We start from the raw sequence: 20178 nt of genomic DNA on the forward strand, positions 1-20178 counted from the left end.
TAAATATATAATCATTGTTCCTAGCCTTCTACCACATTTGTGAGGGTTGTCAATTGTTTCTTTTAAATACTTGTTGGCAGCGTTTCGACCCCACCTCCAGTTAGGGGTTTCATCAGGACTTAACAATGAAGGACACCTGAAAAATAATGAAAAAAGGGTGGCTAAGCAAATAATTCAGAAAATTAAAAAAATGGTATCCACCTAGGAATGTTCTGCATGTATAGAGTGTTACCTGAAATTAGATGGATAATAAATTGTCAGAGAATTGTGCACAATTTGAATTGTTTGCTTAGCTCCTCTCTTTTTTGCCATTATTTTTCAGGTGTTCCTCACTGTTATGTCATGATGAGACCCCTTACTGGAGGTGGGGTCGAAACCCCATCGACACAAAAATTGTCACTCTGTAATATAGGTTCTAGTTCACTTGGGGCACTGAGCACTTTTGTTTCTAAAGTGCTACAATACAAATATACTATTTGCCCTAACATTATTGAACTATGTATTGCATTCTGTGTGATTGGTCGTCTTCTCCCACATCTGTATACCAATGGTAACTGCCAATGTGCACCAACAATATTAAGTATCCTGTACATTGTCCATGTGACCCGCTGATTCTTTAATATGCAGTGCCATTAGTAGCATTATATTTACAGGCCCTCTGTATATGGTATATCACTTAAAAGTAACTAAATATACTGATTGTGTATGCTCCAATGCTACCATGTTTAAGGAGAAGCACATGCATTTCAGCACTCTTCAGCAGCTGTAAAGTGCTTAGGTTCTATGATCAACAAATACATGCAGTAAAAAGAGGAGGTAAGCAGGCAAAAGGTTTTAGGTATGACCACCCTATGGATGACCTGTATAACACTTGTGGACACTCCTAGTTTTAAAATCCCTTCTGCTTGCTGAAAAGTAATACATTGTTAATAAACCTAATTTTAAAATCCCTGGTCTTTGCTGTAAAGTAATACGTTTGTAGTCGAAGCAATAGCTGTGTTAAATGGAATGCACACGTCAGCAAGGAAGCGTTCAAAATGTGTATGGGAGAGTGAAACAGATTGTTGTGTATTCTATACTTTATGGAAGTGATTTGGACAGCGTGAATGCGCAGCATAGTGCATTCAAGTTCATAACAAAATACTGTATATTTGAAAAAAAGACAGAAGGTTTAGGTTTGCTCTGGCTAGCTGGAATGAGGAAAGGAGGGTGTCCAGATTCAAGGACAAAGCGACTGACCATGTTGTTTCTGCCTGGCTAGTAGACATTTAAAGCTTTGTCTTAAAGATCATTGCACTAGAGGAGCACTGGACAGTGGGAAAGTGCTGCAGAATGAGTTATTTTCTAATAAACTGTACACTACCAGTGTTATTAAATCTAAAGAAGGAAAAGTGTTTCTTTTTAGAAGGCAACATGCAGTGATAACTAGGCCACTGTGTAGCCACGGTTTTGGAAGATCCTAAAAACAATGGGTATGGCCAGTGGAATTATGCAGCAGTGGAGGATAATTGTGCATCGAGATTGAATAAATTATGTAGCAAGTAAAGGAAAAGTATGTAGTGTAATGTGGTACACAGGTGATAGCGTTTTCTTTTGTCATTTTAGCACACGTTAATACTATCTCTGAAGGTTGCACCTCATTGGTATCCATTTTTAAATTTCAATACAGTAATGAGCAGCTGAAAGGGGACCAGCTAACCTTTGCAAACAATCTGTTACTGCACAGCACTATGTGTGCCATTTGTTTAGTAACGTTTGATCAGTTTGACGTAAAAAGAAAATGTCTTATTCAAATGATGCTGCTGAGAGTGGATTATGTGGCAAGGGCACTAAATCAATTATTACGCAAAAAATGCTGTGGCTGAAAAATAATTTAATTCCAGTGGCCCAGGCTTTAGGTGATCTGGTGACCTGAAACATACCTAATCTGGATGACCTACTTCTTGGAAGTACTAACCAGCAGAAGGCTTTCACAATATATTCATGAAGCCATCATCACTGCTCCCGGTTATCAAAAACAATTTTGTATCCTGATTAGGATGGATTTAAGAAGCGCAGACCACCTTGCACATCCTTAGATTGCGCTTTTGAATTCAGCATACAGTAGTCTAGAACTCGTGGTGGTGAGGCTTACACTCAGTGAAGAAACATTCTAATTGGAGGGTGGTTCTCCTCAGGTGATAGTCACTGCTGCCACCTTGTCACTACCCTATTACCTCGACACACATTTATAAGCCAATTAAGCCCTCAGGTACCATTGTAAAGTAACTAAACTTCCATGATACTCTAAGACCACGAAGAAACTTTGTGAACTCAGCCAACTTGACCCAGTAGTGCATTGATGGGGAGTTTTAAGTGTTTTTTTTAATTTTTATTTAAAGGCAGACGCAAAGGTAAGGTCACCAGTCAATTTGAACAAAGTAAAAGGCCAGTTACATTGTGTTTAGAATGGCAAGATGACTTTCACATTATGTATGCAGTTGGTGAACTATAGTTATAGCAATGGTAGGGAGGTTGCATGTTTTGTAGATTATCACATATGTCAGGCATATCCAAAGGCCATCCCAGCTTTTAACTTGGAAGCATGTTGGATTAATGAGCTTTTTTCCATTTGTTACACAAGACCCTAATATCACACTGTAGGTTGGGTTCTTTCCATTTTACTCTGGCTGGGGCACCTCATTGCTCCGTACATCCCTTTCATGGTGCATGGCTGTGTACACACTGTGACATATTTCCCATGTGTGGGCCACATCACAATCATAAGGATGAGCCTTAATCTTTCAGCATCGCAAGTTGTTTTGACCAAACTAGTCCTGAATTCTTTTATGCTTTCCAACTGAGCTGTTACGAAACTCATGTTAAATGTCGAATACCTATTCAGAGAGCCACGAGGCAAGCAGGGGTTACTGGGTCCAGCCATGCCTGTTGAGTACTTTAACACTTTATGCCTTAGGGCCCAGGTCCTGAGCAACTGGGCCAAGTACCCCTACAGCACTCTACTCTCAGTTGTATCACGGGTTGAGCAGTCCAAGGCTTCATGAGAGCGTAGTAGACACAGGTGGGGGTTTAAACACAGGCTCACAACTCAAAATGCATGCAGTAGCAGCAATAAATAATTGGCCATTCAAATAATTGCTTTTATTAAGCAAGAATTGGCAAAGTCAATAGGTCTCGCCTACATAAGAACTATTGGCATTATGTTTAAGCCACTGTTGTACACCAGCAATGGCTGCAGTTCATAATGGCTAAAAGTTAGTGGGGTGGCGTGGGGTGACGTAGAGTGGAGTAGAGTGTGGGGGTATGCATGGGTGGTAGCATACTGCTATTACAGACACCGCATTTGCAACTGAAATTACCATTAAATTTACACAGACCTACAGTTCTTCTGATAAAAAAATACAGCACACAAAAGATAATGTTTGTAAATATCATCACCTAGTGCATTGGTTTGTTTTAATTGTATTAAAATATTATTTTCTACCACACTTCAGAATTACAAAAGCTTGCTTCATTTGTGCTATCCTAATTTTTATATATTCTTAGATATTTGCACAGTTCATAGTCATTTACATTTTGTTGTGTACTAGAGACAAAACCTTTCCGTTCACAGCAAGATTGTCACATAAATCCTCACTTTGAAGTTGGAGAAAGAAAAGTAAATATCATGCTCCCTTGGAAGACAGAACCTGACATCTGACCACTGTGTTTAAATGCATAGTAAATGTGACATAATAAGGATCCATTTTGTAAAGCAACAATCATTGCTCACTTCGTGCCAGCCATCTTCTGGCATAGTGTGTCTGCAGACTTTCCCTGAACTCTGGCAATGACCCAATCTGTGCAGCAGCAGTCTCCTCACACCTAGCTAAGGGAATCCTCACGCCAGGATTCCTCACTGGACCTCACTCCCTCCAACTCTCTCCTCTTACTCACAGGGCATATTGGCCATGGCAAGCAGGCAGGCTCTGGTGCTTCAGGGCAGGTGGTCTTGGATTTCCTGTGTGATGTTTCCTCACCTATCTGTGAGACTAGCGGGCCTTTTCCCCCTGTCATGGTCACAGGCAGAAATCTTGAATGCCTTCTCCTTGCACAGCCCGACTGGCTACTTGACAATATAGACAATTTTCGTACTCTATTTATCCCCTTTTTATAGTGCTTGCCCCCCCCCCCGATACCCAATGTGATTTAGAGTCTATGTCTTTGATTGCAGTCTGCTTTCTTTTCAAATGCCCCCTACTCTGTTCTCTCTTCCTCCAGAAAGCAGTCTCACAATACAGGCCATGGAATTGACTAGAGGTGCACATCTGGATGTCAGCCACAGTGATATGTAGCCTCACTTTATGATTATCTTATCAGCCCTGTCTCCTTACTGAGGTGTACCCAGACCTCTTCCTTGTGACCTCTTGCTGAATCAAAGAGGACCCTTTGAAGTGTCCTGGAGAGCCTGGCTCTACCTTCCTCCCCTGTGTCTCACACAGATTGCAGGAATGCACCAATACACAAATCTGTCTGCAAGGATTCTTTACCTCCTCTCATCATGTTTCCCCATCCAGTCCTGGGTCACCTATAATGCAACCAGAGTCTTCATGTAATGTATCCTTCACAAACATTCATACACCAAGCACATGGATATATTGTACACGCACTGCACAGTACTACAGCTTTCATGTACTGAACCATTTTCAGGCACACCTACACCCAGAAGGTGTATATAAGACACATGCACCACACTACATCCTTTATGTAAAAGACCAGTCCCAGGCACACATACACCCAGCACAAGCAGACAATATACACGCACTGCACAGTACTGCATTATCCCCTCATTGTACTATTCACAGGCACACATACACACAGCTCATGGATACCACATATGCACTGTGCAGCGCTACAAACCAAACCGATGTTAGCCAGGGGTGTGTTAAGTGCACAACAGTGGCCTGTAGGCCTCCAACTAGTGACACAGGTAACATGGAGCTGTTCACTCCTACTGATCACTACACAGTATGCTGCCACCACTGCACTTGTGCTGCTTATCTCTTGGTCTAGGCAGTAATGAGTCTTTCATCACTATAAGGATTGCGCTTTGGGTGCCCATCCTGCTACAACAAGATGGCAGTCCATGTCTATTTGGAGGCTACCGGGTCTGCACGCAGGACGTTTGCACATTGGGATTTAAGGAGGCATACGCTCATAATTTGAAGTGTTAAATTGATATTTGTATAGCGCACTACTCACCCGCAAGGGTCTCAAGGCGCTTGTACGAATACCGCTGTGGAACCCATCCTGGCTTTCCCTGTGAGGCGTCCACTCCTGGGCGCCCCCAAGGTGGAGGCCAGGCATCCTTAGCGTTGTGGGGGCCGTTGTGGAGATTAAGCAAGCTATTGCCCAGAGTTGCAGAGTGGGACTCCATGATTGGAATAGGCACCGAGGCGAGAATTATCAGGTCCGTGGAATTTTGAGCCCAAGACCCGCCAAGGCGGGGAATTGAACCCTGGTCCCGGGCTAAACCTCTGCATCAGGGTCTGCCGCTCTAATCATTGAGCCACACTTCTCCACAAGTGTTGAAGGCTCTATGTAACTTCGAACCCCCTGTGAGAGATTTTAAATATTATAAACGGTGGAAGTTATTAATGTGTATTATTCGAGTCACGTTCCACACCATTTCGAGATTCTATCTTCCCGCGTGCATTAGTGGAACCGTTAGAACGCTTATGCGTCAAAAATTTGTGCAGATGCAGATGTTTTCATCGTTCTTCATATAAAGTTTGAAATCTAGCCTCCTGTGCATTATACACAAGCACTGGTATTTGGAGGATGAGAGTGTGAAATACTATTTGCCCATATCTCTATCTAATTGGAATGAATTTCGGTGCAAGCACGATTGGATTAGCGAGCAAGAATTGTATGCTCCATATGTTTTAAATGAAAATCTTCATTCTCGCTGGACGAGAACTACCTGAATAGGAGGTGTATACCCCAAGGTTGGAAGGGTCTTAATTCAATTGGATTAGAGAACTATTGGGGAGACATTACATGTAATCCTGATGAAGGTGGTCATATGCTAGTATCCACCGAAACGCGTCGATGCTAAAGGAGATATACACCTTACATGAACTGAGGATAATTCTGACCTTTTGGCTGAATTAATTTTCTGTTTTGTATCTCCTTTTTATTGATAGGAAGTTTATGATTTTTTGTATGTAATTTTCCTTCTTCAAATAATGTCAGTTTCCCAATTTTAATTGTGTTTCAATGTATATGAATAAACTGTGCAGGATTATTTTATAATAGTGTTTTTATTGTTATATTGGTTGCATTGCTTCTACAGTTTAGTATATGTTTTTTTTTTAAACATTTGTCCTATGTGATTGAGAGAATTGTCATTTCAAGTATAAGGTGCCCAAAGGGAATCTTTTTTGACGAAAGTCCATGAGACAGGCCTGTGCTATGGAACACATGCATGATCTGTGCTTGCCTATGACAAGAAAAATCAGCAATAGGAATCCAGACATGACATTTAGACACTCAGGATAGAGGCGCACGTCCATCACCACGAAGACTAATTGTGTCTAATAGCAGAATGTTTGGCCTTCAGCCACGAACCAGTTATTAATGGGCCCTTTGCCAATTTTATTGCGTGGAAATGTAGTGCAAGGCTGTTCTTGTTTCATTTAAAACCTGTATAGCACACTCCTAAAAGGTGCTACTTGATTTCTTTTACATTTTGCCACAGATTTCCCTGTTATTTCTCTTGAAGTTAGCCCTCTGTTCTGTGTCTTTTTAGGTCTCGCATGCGCTGCTTTGCCTTGGCGAGATCTATTGTCGTTGGTTTTGTGTCCCGCTTCTTTGGAAGCGGGGTTGGTGTCTGCCCAGTCTCCCTTAGGCCCTGCCCACCCTGACTGGAGATTCTGCTCATGCACGGCATGAGCTCAACACAGGACCTTCAGGCTGTGTCCTAACATGGTCGGCCCTCACACCCGCAGCCTGCCCATGCCGCTGCACACTCACCTATGTGTCCCGCGTGAGCAGCCAAGTCCTCCAGCAGTGCAACAGGTCAGCCACCGATGCCCTAGAGCAGCGCTTCCGCCGTGTCTTCGTTTGGCGTGCCTCCCGTACAGGGCATGTGCATGCGCCTGGACTCCTCTTTGCCACGCCTGCACGGGCCCGGACAGGGCATGTGCACGCGCCTGGACTTCTCGATTGCAAACTGAAAACTTCATGACAGCATTAACAAGACGGAGCTTTGTACCCTCAGACATTGCTCTGCTCTTGAACCCAGACGTGTTGCTGCTGTGGTTGTTCTGCGGTTTCTGCACCCCATGGGCATCTGTGACGGCATTTAATTACACAAGAGGGTGGCACTTGGCTGGTGACGTGCGCGTGCTGATGGTATGTGCTGGTCGCCACCGTGTGTCATTAAGGTAATGTGTGCTTCCAATCCCTTGCACCCCCCCGTACCGTGGTGCTGATGGTCGCTTGAGAAGCACTGAGCTAACACTAGCCTCGCCACCTGCATTCTGTTTCCATTCCATGCAAAGTGTTTTGTATTTTTAAGTCTGTCTGACAGCGCGGTTATCAGCTACCTATTGTTAGCAATTCTTTAAAATACGTACAGACTGGGTGTTATCTCCTTACAGAGGAGTTTAATTCTCACCTCGTGGCGTTGGCGGTTTGCTGTTTCGGTGCCCCTTCATGGAAGTACTTCCATCGGATGCATGAAGGTTGCTTTTGCATCTGAAAACTGCACTCGATTTTCACGCTCTCACATTTAACTCATCGCCTACTACATGCTTTCTATACCCAAAGGCCTCCTTTATTACTTCTTTTTCCCTGCATTAAAAAAGCCAGTAATGTGATAATCAGTTGTGTATGCAATGCGCGTAAGCAGTATGACTGCCTGTGTTTCTATGCGTTGGTGCATTAAAACCAAACCATTTGGCTTTGCTAATGCTTGGTTTTAAATCATAAGTCCCAGCCAGTTGATGTTAAACGTCCAGAGTCTGTCTGGCCCATTTTCTCTGTGCCCCCTTCCTCTGTGCCACCTCTCCACCCTCTCATTGCCCCGCTCTGTGCCCTGCTTCCCCACGCGGACACAGCTTTTCATTCAGATGCACAGTTTGACCCTGGCCTTTCAGCTCCACCTCCCTTGTGTTCCAATGTTGCAGAATGAAGAATAGGTTCCCTCCAAGGAATTACTATGTTATTAAACCGTATCTATGTGCCGTGCCCCACTGTCCATCTCTGCCCCCCTATTCCTCCTGCCCCTGGTTTCCTGCCTATGCCCTCCACTCAGCCTTATCTTCTTCCCTCCCACGCTTGCCTCTCTCCTCTCGGACCTCTTTCCTGTGGTCGGCCCTCTTACCCCGCTAAACTCTCATGCTTTGCGCCATCTACTGCTGCTTTCTGCTCCGACTACTGCGCTACCTACTTATCCCTGCCTTTTTCCCACCATTCTCCGTTACCCTCCGCTTCTAGACTCCCTCCCTCCCACCTTGCTCTTCTCTCTAACTTCCATCGCACTTGCTTTTGGTCATCTGTCTTCTGAGCTTCTTGTGTGCCCCCTCCCCCTACTCCCCTGAGCCCGCCCCCTCCACCACGCACCCGCCTCCCATCGGACCCTCCCTCCCACTTAGAGTATTGGCTCACCCCTGTCCACTCTAGCGCTGTGACCGCCTCAACTACGTTGGGAACGGTCGCTCCCTTCTGCCCTCGCTGCCTCCTTCTCAAAGCTGCCTGATATCGTGTGCTCTACGCTGGTGAGCTTTCCTATCGCCTGAAGCTGCTTGCTCCACTGTATCTGCACGCTAGCCTGCATAGCGCTGCTGGCCTCACTTAGCGCTTTAACGTGCCTGCCTGCCTGCTTGTGCTCTCAATTGTTATTGTATTTGTTCACTGTGTGTTCTGTTAAAATATACTTTTGCCAATTACCTACGCATCTCCCCCAACCCGGTCTGCCCTCGCGTTGCAGCCGCCATTTGCTGTGCTGTTGTTGTTGTCTTGCCCTGAGCCCGCCCCCTCCACCACGCACCCGCCTCCCATCGGACCCTCCCTCCCACTTAGAGTATTGGCTCACCCCTGTCCACTCTAGCGCTGTGACCGCCTCAACTACGTTGGGAACGGTCGCTCCCTTCTGCCCTCGCTGCCTCCTTCTCAAAGCTGCCTGATATCGTGTGCTCTACGCTGGTGAGCTTTCCTATCGCCTGAAGCTGCTTGCTCCACTGTATCTGCACGCTAGCCTGCATAGCGCTGCTGGCCTCACTTAGCGCTTTAACGTGCCTGCCTGCTTGTGCGCTCAATTGTTATTGTATTTGTTCACTGTGTGTTCTGTTAAAATATACTTTTGCCAATTACCTCCGCATCTCCCCCAACCCGGTCTGCCCTCGCGTTGCAGCCGCCATTTGCTGTGCTGTTGTTGTTGTCTTGCCCTGAGCCCGCCCCCTCCACCACGCACCCGCCTCCCATCGGACCCTCCCTCCCACTTAGAGTATTGGCTCACCCCTGTCCACTCTAGCGCTGTGACCGCCTCAACTACGTTGGGAACGGTCGCTCCCTTCTGCCCTCGCTGCCTCCTTCTCAAAGCTGCCTGATATCGTGTGCTCTACGCTGGTGAGCTTTCCTATCGCCTGAAGCTGCTTGCTCCACTGTATCTGCACGCTAGCCTGCATAGCGCTGCTGGCCTCACTTAGCGCTTTAACGTGCCTGCCTGCCTGCTTGTGCGCTCAATTGTTATTGTATTTGTTCACTGTGTATTCTGTTAAAATATACTTTTGCCAATTACCTCCGCATCTCCCCCAACCCGGTCTGCCCTCGCGTTGCAGCCGCCATTTGCTGTGCTGTTGTTGTTGTCTTGCCCTGAGCCCGCCCCCTCCACCACGCACCCGCCTCCCATCGGACCCTCCCTCGCCCCTCCCCCTCCACCATCCATTTATGACAGTTGCTTCCGCGCGCAGCGTTCACGCGCAGCGACCGCGCCCAGTTCGCGCCGAAGGTGCGCCAAAGGTAAGCCCGTCTACGCCCGTCCGCGCCTGGACCGTGCCCAGCGCCATACCCCCTGCCCCTCGCGCTGCCCAGTCCCCCCGCATTGCCTACGATGCCGCCACCCTCCTAGCCCTGAACCCCGGCCGCGCCCCCACCTGCGTCCAAGCCGCTCCCGGACACACCCATGGCCCTTTCTCCTGTTATTCCTGCAAATTCAGCGGCACCGACAACATCCCCGCTACGACCACACCACAGATTCCCGACCCCAACCACCTACAATGCATCCTTCTCAACACCCGATCGGTCCACAGACACGCCATTGACCTATGGAACCTACTAGACACCATCTCTCCAGACGTCGCCTTCCTAACGGAAACATGGATGAACGCTTCCTCCGCCCCTGACATCGCCATCGCTATCCCTGATGACTATAAGATCACACGCAAGGACCGCACCGACCATACAGGAGGTGGAATCGCTATCGTCCATAAGAAAACAATCCGCATCTCAACCAGCTCTGATGCCAACCTCGCCAACTCCAAACACCTTCACTTCCAGATCCACATCGACCCCAAGACCACACTCAGAGGCACCCTCCTCTACAGACCACCAGGGCCACGCGCAAAATTCAGTGAAGACATCACGGACTTCATCACCCCACACGCGCTCCCCTCCAAAGACTACATCCTTCTGGGAGACCTCAACTTCCACCTTGAAAAGATCAACGACCGCAACACTGCCACCCTCTTAGACAACCTCGCCAACCTCGGACTTAAACAACTGGTCACTTCCCCCACCCACATCGCAGGTCACACTCTCGACCCCATCTTCACCTCCAGCAACCATGTCTCCTTCAGCCACACTACAGATCTCCTCTGGACTGACCACAGCTGCGTTCACTTCACCTACAACAAGCCGAAACCCATCATCCACCTCCAACCAACTCTACAAAGAAACTGGAACAAAATCACCACAGAGCAGATCTCCACATCACTCCTTCAAACCTCCCCAGCCCCCTCTTCTAACGCCAACGAAGCCGCCTCCAACCTCACCCTTTGGTTATCCAACACCGCCGACACCTTAGCACCACTGAAAAAACGTCAACACAAACTTGGCATCAAAAAGGCTTCATGGTTCAACGACGACCTCAAGAAATCCAAGAAACTGTGCCGCTCCCTTGAAAAGGCCTGGAAAAAAGACCCATCCACCAGCAACAAGGACGCCTTCAAAAGCGCCATCCGTACTCACCACCAACTGATCCGAAAAGCCAAGAAAACAACATTCAAAGATCGACTTGACGACAACGCCCACAACAGCAAGGAACTTTTCAACATCGTCAAGGAATTTTCCAACCCCTCGACCAACTCCAACGACATCACCCCCTCTCAAACCCTCTGCGATTCCCTAGCCTCTTTTTTCCACAACAAGATTGCTGACATCCACAACAGCTTTGATAACCAACCCGGAAGCCAACCCACCCTACCACCAGCTGACCATCTTCCCCCCATCAACACCCTTAACGCCTGGAACCCAATCTCCACTGAGGACACCATCCGCCTGATGAATTCCATCCACTCTGGATCCCCCACAGACCCATGCCCCCACCACATCTTCAACAAAGCAGACTCCGTCATAGCTCCGCACCTCCGAGACGTCATCAACTGCTCCTTCAACTCCGCTACCTTCCCAGAAGATTGGAAACACGCTGAACTCACCGCCCTCCTGAAAAAACCAACAGCAGACCCCACCGAACTCAAAAACTACCGCCCCATCTCGCTTCTTCCATTCCCGGCCAAAGTCATCGAGAAGGCTGTCAACAAACAGCTCGCCGCCTTCCTCAAAGCCAACAAATCTCTCGACCCCTCACAATCTGGCTTCCGAGCCAAACACAGCACTGAGACCGCCCTCATCGCAGCAACAGACGACATTCGAACTCTACTGGACAACGGAGACACAGTCGCCCTCATCCTCCTCGACCTCTCTGCAGCCTTCGACACAGTCTGCCACAGCACCCTTTTACAACGCCTCAGAAACATCGGAATCCAAGGAAAGGCACTGGAATGGATCACCTCGTTCCTCACCGGAAGAACCCAGAGAGTCCGCCTCCCACCATTCAAGTCCGAGGCCTCTGAAATCATCTGCGGCGTACCACAAGGATCCTCACTCAGTCCCACCCTCTTCAACGTATACATGAGCCCCCTCGCGGCCATCGCCCGCCAACACAACCTCAACATCATCTCTTACGCGGATGACACTCAACTGATCCTATCTCTCACCAAGGACCCCAGCACCGCTAAAACTAACCTACACGAAGGAATGAAAGAAGTCGCCGAATGGATGAAACAAAGCCGTCTGAAACTGAATTCAGACAAAACAGAAGTCCTCATCTTAGGTAAATCCCCCTCTGCATGGGACGACTCTTGGTGGCCGGAAGCCCTTGGAAAAGCACCCATCCCGACAGACCACGCACGGAACCTAGGCGTCATCCTGGATTCTTCACTCTCAATGAACAGACAAGTCAGCGCCGTATCCTCTTCCTGCTTCAACATTCTTCGCATGCTCAGAAAAACATTTCGCTGGATCCCCTCCGAAACAAGGAAAACAGTCACCCACGCTCTAGTCACGAGCCGACTGGACTACGGAAACACCCTCTACGCAGGTTCCACCGCTAACCTCCAGAAGAAACTACAACGAATCCAAAACGCCTCAGCCAGGCTCATATTAGACATCCCACGCAACGAACACATCTCTGGTCACCTTAAAGACCTCCACTGGTTACCCGTCAATAAGAGGATCACCTTCCGACTGCTTACCCACGCACACAAATCACTCTACGACATCGGACCAGATTGCCTCAACTCTCGACTGTCCTTCTACACCCCCTCCCGCCAACTTCGTTCTTCCAGCCAAGCCTTCGCCACTGTACCTCGCATCAACAAGTCCACCATGGGAGGCAGATCCTTCTCATACCTTGCTGCCAAAACATGGAACTCACTCCCCTCTTACCTCCGCCTCACCCAGAATCACCTAGCGTTCAGAAAGCAGCTTAAAACGTGGATTTTTGACAAATAATCCACCTCCCCTCCCTAAGCGCCTTGAAACCCTCTGGGTATGTAGTGCGCTATATAAATGTTATGACTTGACTTGACTTGACTTGACTACTAGTAGCCCACCTGTCTCTCCTTCTTAATTTTCCTCGCCTCATCCAACGTTGCCTTAAGATTTTTCTGGATTCATTCTCTGCCCTCTCCACCCCGCCGCCACCTCCATTGGTACCTTCCTGTTGTGTGACATCATCTTCTTTGCCTCTCGCAGACCCCTTACTTGGCCGTTCCTTCGCTCAGTCCATCCCTGTCCTGTGTCTCCAGCTTTACTTCTTCCATGCCATTATTATCTCTCCCTTACTATCATTCTGCCCATAGCGCTTTCTTCTCATCTCTATCTCTTCTAGCCACACTTTTGAATTGGACTTTACTCTCCCTTCTCCCTGAGCAAGCATTTGCAATGCAATACGTCTCACCTCTACGCGAGTTCAAGCTATTGGCATTGTAAATGACAATGCCTTTCTATTTATTTTTTAAAAACCAAATCATAAATAAAATGCATTGTCATTTACATTGCCAATAACTCAAGCTCAAGTAAATGCGAGACCTACTGCATTGCAAATGCTCGTTATAAATGTACTTACCTTATCTGCTTAATTGTGTAAATTGTAGGTCAGTGTTTTTCAGCAATGTAACAGTCTTCCAGTGTAGGTTTACTGCAATAGTGCGCTTTTGTTTGCTTATGCAGCAGTCCATTTATTACCCCTTTGTTTGCGTCTGTCTATGTAAAAACACAGAAAAGCAACAGCCAAAGCTATTAACTTATACTGTCATTTCTTTCTGTGTTCCTTAGAAGCACTGTACTTAAGCAAGCCCTCTTATTTTTTTTTGTTGATTAAGGGGTGCGCATGCTGGATGGTGACGTCACAGATATGGTGGAAGCAAAGTCTCTCAGCTTGAATCCACAGCACATACACATTTACAGTGCCAGCTGGGGCCCAGACGATGATGGCAAAACAGTGGACGGGCCTGCGTCCCTAGCCCGCCAGGCCTTTGAAAATGGTATCCGGATGGTAAGTTGATGGTGGCAACCAATTATTGATTTTTCCAGACACCGAAGTGTATAATTCCTTCAAATCCTGTTATCCTATAAAATATTTATCTTGTACTGATATACCACTTGTATGGTCAATTTTGCATCTGACACATGAGGGACGTAGGTAGATTGCTTTTCCAATTCGTTGCTTGTTTTCACTATTCTTTTCAGTAGCCTTTGCAATATATGGTAAACTAAATTTTTCCAAGACACACTGGCATTCAGTGTGAAGGATCATTATAATTTATCTAATTCAAAAGCGTCAGTTTTTTTCCAGTTATTTCTTTGGTTGCATTTTACATTTTGTACTAATGTAAAAGTGAGCACTGATAGTTGCATAAAGAAAACTACTAAGAACATTTTAATCTATCAATTATATAGATGTTATTTTACCTAACATTGATGTGTGGTTGACGAAATGTTGGAGCTATATGTATACCTGAGAAAAATTAAGGGAAGCACAGACTTCGGATCTCATTCTGTCTAAAATGGAGCTGTTTCAAATGATGGGGCTTCCCAAGTGATGTTGTGGCCACAGAAAAGGTTAATTCCTTCTATTGATTGCATGCTCTATTTTCTTTAGCTCCCAAATCTGTGGCGTTTTTCATTTTAAGTAAGAGAAATACCAATCGGTGCTGCTCAAAGAGGTATATTATTATTTAATTGGTTATCCTGTATACTTTGTGATGCTCTTTAGGATTTAGTAGACATTCCATGCCACATTGTTGCAACATGGCTGTCTAACTGATTCACGTTGTTTTAACCTTTTTTTATTAGTTTTAGTTATACATAATACAATCATATCTGTCATTACAACATTTCATGATGGACTTCTGGTTTGTACATCTTGTACAGTTGGTATATCTTTAATACACATTTATTGTCATGTGTGCATAGTAACTCTAATTTGCATCTAACAATAAAGATCAAGGATAGAAAACAAACCGTTGCCATTTTTGGGGTCAACGACTGGTACTTTTTTTTTATGTGCTAATATTTGTGATGGTTTTGCTTTGCACTCCTGTGTTTGTTTTGTTGGGTACTAGTGTATATTCTTATGGGCTTACTTAAGTCTTACTTATGTAGAGACAGCTAACCTAGGGAAGATTAGGAATGCAGTTCTTAGATCTACATAATTAGTACTCTTCTTATATGATAGCCTTGATTTAGTTTTGCAGACCACAATGGGGGCTCCTCATGGGTGAATATTCTCCATTTGATATAACAGGACTAACTCATCCTGCCCCAAGGGTGTATCCACCTTTGAGGTGCCCCTGTGTTGCTCCATGTGCAGTAGAGTTTTTTAAACTGGGCATTGTTACAGATTACTAATTTGGGGCAATGTTGCAAGTTTTGCAATTGTAAGCATTAGATCAACATCATATTACCCATTTTCTTATTACTTTATCTGGCATTATCCAAGGTAGGCAGATTTCAGGTTGCACTATGTTCTCCCTACCTGTATGTAATAAATCTACATTGTCACCTAAAATGTTCTGCCTTTTGCTGAATCTTATATTTTTGCTGACTTTAGAACTCTTTGCACTTTACCGCTGCTAAGAAGTGGTGTAGTACCGTGCGCTCCCTTTTAAAAATAGTTTATTTGGCATACTTCTGATATGTATATTTAACTTGCCTATACATGCTGCACTCTACTAGTGGTATTTAACTTTCAGTCCCTGGGTACCAAATGTACCCAGGGACTGGAAGTTAAATTCCACTAGTGAACTGCAGCACTTATTGCGCCATTCACTATAGTGGCAGTGCAAACATCACTTCAGGGTCTACCATTGTAGCCTGACTGTGTGTATGCAGCACTGTGACCTGTCAAAGTAAATCTCTTTTGACACTTAAAAACCTCTTTTGAATATTAGTAAGTAGCCCCTATGTGAGCCTTGTTCCCCATAAGGGCAGGGTGTATGGTATTTAAAACCTGGACGTTAAGAAATGTATTGTTAACATGTCCTTACAGTGACTAGCACCCAAAACCTTTTCTCACTGTAGGAAGTCTGGCTGGCCCACAGAGAAACAGTGGGGAGCAAAATTAAATACTAATACTGTATCTCAGGAGTGGACCAACAACTATTTACTGATGCTCAATTTCCATACGTGGGACGTGGAAGCACACTCCCCTGTTGGGAGTGCGGAGCTGAGGCAGCAAACATGAATGCTAATGCAGCAACCATGCGAGAGGAGCCTGCTACTGTAGTGAGAGTGCTGCTAGCAGGCTGCTGAAACTACCATTGTTTTTTTCACTGCTTTCACCACTTTTACGTTGCTGCTGCGGCCTCTTTTAGGAAACCAGAGTCATGGCCTGCTGTTAGGGACAGTGCGGCAAGACAGGAGCGGTGGAGAAGGTAGCTATGCCGGCTATCGAAGAGAGGCATTGCATCTGCTCCCTGCATCCAGCACCCGGGCTCATGGTATGCCTCACAAAGGAGCAGCCAGGCCCATCTGGACTGATTGACCTCTGGCTAGCCCCACCTCTCTCTTGGCCTCTCCTAGCTGTACACCAGTACAGATAACAAGAGCAGCAAGGTACGGGCAAGCACACCTCTACAACCATTGAAAGTTCGCGTGAGGGGAGGCGAGGTGGCACCCAAAGGTCCTTTATCAAGCCACTAGGAAGGGAACAAACCTCAGTATAAAACAGCATTATACTGCAAAAACTCACACGGAAAAGGGCCGAAGGGAGAAATGGATAACAATGCAGATGAGCAAAACAAGGGTGGACCCAGGCCAGGTCAAGCAAAAAGGCTCTAAAGAGGACAAGAACGCATGATTTAGTATTATGTCTGAAGTAGAAGTAATTTACTTGGAACCATCTCCATCAAATCAAAACTCAAAAAAGGGTAAAATCACAACTGTGATAGAAAAGGAGGAGTACAGAATATCAAACTTTCTAACTTCGAAAAATTTAGACAACGTAATTACTACAACTATCTGCACATGACCAGCGCTAGCCAACTTGGGATCTAAATCAGGGAGCGAAAGTCTCACAGAGAAATAAAACTTACAAGAGGTGACCAACCAAAAAGTGCAAATACCAGCACAACAAAGGTAAAAGTACATAAAATCAGTTCAGCAGCATCATTCTTATCCCTGAACCTTTCCATCCTAAGTAACTGGGGCTTCCTCAGTCCAAGTTTTGACCCACTCAACCGCATGGCTCAGCTTAGCTCCCCCGAATTGCAAGATCAGCCATTGGTAGAATTCACAGAAATATCTTCAACCATGCATGACGTCGACATAACACAAAACAAAATCCACTTTTTCCACTACTAGCTCCACTGCCAGGGGCAAGTCGATAAATGGAAATAACAGGCTGTCTAAGCCTGTTTTTAGTCTGCAACAGTAGCTCTGCAGCCAAAGACAAATTTACCTTTAAGGCTAAGCCTCCCTCACGCCCAATCAACATGCCTCAGCAGAAGGTGGTTTCTACCAACAGCACTAATGCCCCAGGAAGAGCAAACATTTCTTCAAGTTTGGAACCATCAGGAGCAGCAGCATCAGAAATTGCAAACACTGATGTCTCTGCTGGATCATGGGGGGCACTCCTGCCTACAATGGAGGCAATGTCATCAGCAATCCGTCATCAAGCAGACTGAATGAAATATCAGGTAGACCTTCTCAGCATCTTGGCAGTACACATAGTGGGCACTGACAAGAAACCGCAAGCACTCAATGAGCTGATACAGAGAGCCTTAAATCATAATTACACTTGGCAAGTTGTATGCCAACGTGGAAATCTAGGGGACAAATTGCAGATCCTTCATCAATTCTCAAAAACATCTTGCTGGAAGTAAGAACACAAGCAACAAGACCTCTTGAAATGCAGTGGGTCCTAGAATATGACTCAAAAGATACAACACCTACTACCGGCGCACAAGCAACAGGGGACCAGTCATCTTTGGCAGAATCTAACAGACCCTGTGCAACCAGGCTATTATGGTCTAGCAGAGAATGAAACGTCACACAGCAAGCAATAGTAGGTGCAGGCAGGGTCAACCTAGCAGCCGTGGATCTGGAAACAGCAGCTCCCATAACTACGTCCTAGGAAATTGAAAAGATGGTTCAGATTTCACTAAAAGGAAAAGGCAAAGAAAATTTTGCAAGAAAGGTAAAGCAGCACAACAAAACAGCATTTTGCAGCTCAATATAGTACTAAAGCTGCCGCAAACACAGAGAACCCCAAAAGCAAAGAGACAAAAACAATTTAAATGCCCCGGGAAATCATTTAAGGGCTAGTGATTGCACAATGTCCTCCCTGTACGCAGCCGAGTGCACACAAAATCCAACACCGCCCATCAAGGATCACGACATGGTGCAGGGATTGCCAGGCAGTTGGTATATATCCATTATACTACAGGAAAACAAAGAAAATAGGCTTCAAGCCAAATGCCTGAACTGCACCATAGTTACCATCTCCAAGCGGTCTAGACAGCAAGAAGCAGCAAAAATTGTTAGTATGTAAGGGGGACTCCAATAAGGGGAGGAAGGAACACTCAGACACTGCAAGAGGCATACATTACACATATACCACTGCAGGCACGCTTACAGACAGACTGACTGACTGAATTATTTATTAAGATCACTTATGCCGAGGCGTCTTGGCGCTATAGACAGAAGATGAACAGGACTGCAAGTTAGACCATAGAGAAAAGCCACTGAGGGGCTACATTTGCAGTTGGTTGAGCCCAGCATGCCCAACTACTGACCTAATCAGAGAAACAAGCCTAAATGCAAGTGACAACCTGGGGGTCACCAGCCACAAAACTATTGTTAATACCGACCTACACATAAATAGGGGCATTTGAAACTTCAAACAGCGGAGCCTTCATAAAGTTAATGGAAATAAGGGAGCTCAAGTATTTTACTTCCTCAGATCTCATAACAATAGAATTCAAACCTCAACCCTGTAGATGTAATGGAGAGACAACAGCAACAACTTGGGCCTCTTCCGATATAGTGCTTCAATTACTGGGACAGCGGGAAATCTTCTAAGCGTGTGGTATAGAGGTACAAAAGATCGAACTGCTAGGATACCCAGGTCCACTACTGCCCACAAATTCAAGAAACACACTCCAGAAGTCAGTTTTCCCTGAAATAAGGAGCTCGGTCCCAAAGAGAGGGGGGTTGGGGCTGTCCGGAATCCACCAAACTTGGAAAATATAACAATAGTTTAGAAACAAGAAGTGATCACAATTTGTCAGGAGCAGCAACTTCAGCAAGACGTTAAGGCAGATGCAAACCAGGATTGGCCACGGCACCCCAATGTCCAAGTAACTAACTGGCCCTGACAGCAATAGCCATGTGACGTATCCAGACTGCACTCTCATCTGCACTTGGAAAACCCATGTCCGCATAACCCCTGTGATCCAGACTATATTGACAAAAGCTCTTGGAACACCCATGGCTTTGAGAACCTACTACAAGATGGAGACGCAATGTAATTTCTCCCAAAATTTTATCCGGAAGCCTGGAACCTAGAGCCGTCAATTGTTGGCTACATGGAACATCATATTCCAGGTTAAAAATCCTCAAATTTCAGGCATTCCAGGGTGGGCCTGTCCACGTATTACTCCACAAAGTTTAATCGGGTTTCAGAAACATTTGATTGTGGAGTGAACTTGATACAAGCAACCAAGCTAGTACACAAAAAAGACAGACCCGCTCAGAAATCACTCTTCATCCATGAAAAGTGGAAAACATGGCAATATTGTTTAAATTAGCAAAGACCCTACAGAATCTACATCTGCAGTCAATGTTATCATTTCTATGGACTTCAACACAAACTTAAGTCAAGGCAGCAAAATAGGGGCCAACCAACTTGGTGGCATTAGCGTACGGCAGCAGTTGGAAAAAATAAGGTCTAAAGATCTTAAATGGCAACTCTAAGGAGAACATCCCAGCATCAATCACCTACATTTGTGGTAGAACCAGTTCAACAATAGAGTTCATGCTGATAAGTGATGCAGTCTTGCCACTGGTGCGCCAATTTAACATTATTCCATGGACAGAAAGTGATAATTTTCCACTAACTCTCAGGTTATG

General features: G+C 45.7%; 1 protein-coding gene across 2 annotated transcripts in view; it reads left to right on the forward strand.

Annotated features, from left to right (window-relative positions):
* The window catches only part of PCSK5 (proprotein convertase subtilisin/kexin type 5), a 1065339-nt gene that overhangs the window by 612018 nt on the left and 433143 nt on the right, over nucleotides 1–20178 (forward strand). For both annotated transcript variants that reach the window (XM_086961287.1, XM_086961288.1), the window contains exon 7: nucleotides 13929–14101. In XM_086961287.1, coding sequence (XP_086817413.1) covers nucleotides 13929–14101 — 173 coding nt within the window. The remainder of the gene's footprint in view (nucleotides 1–13928; nucleotides 14102–20178) is intronic.

Source organism: Lissotriton vulgaris, chromosome 3_1, assembly GCF_964263255.1.
Source record: "Lissotriton vulgaris chromosome 3_1, aLisVul1.2, whole genome shotgun sequence".
NCBI classification, from domain to species: Eukaryota; Metazoa; Chordata; class Amphibia; order Caudata; family Salamandridae; genus Lissotriton; species Lissotriton vulgaris.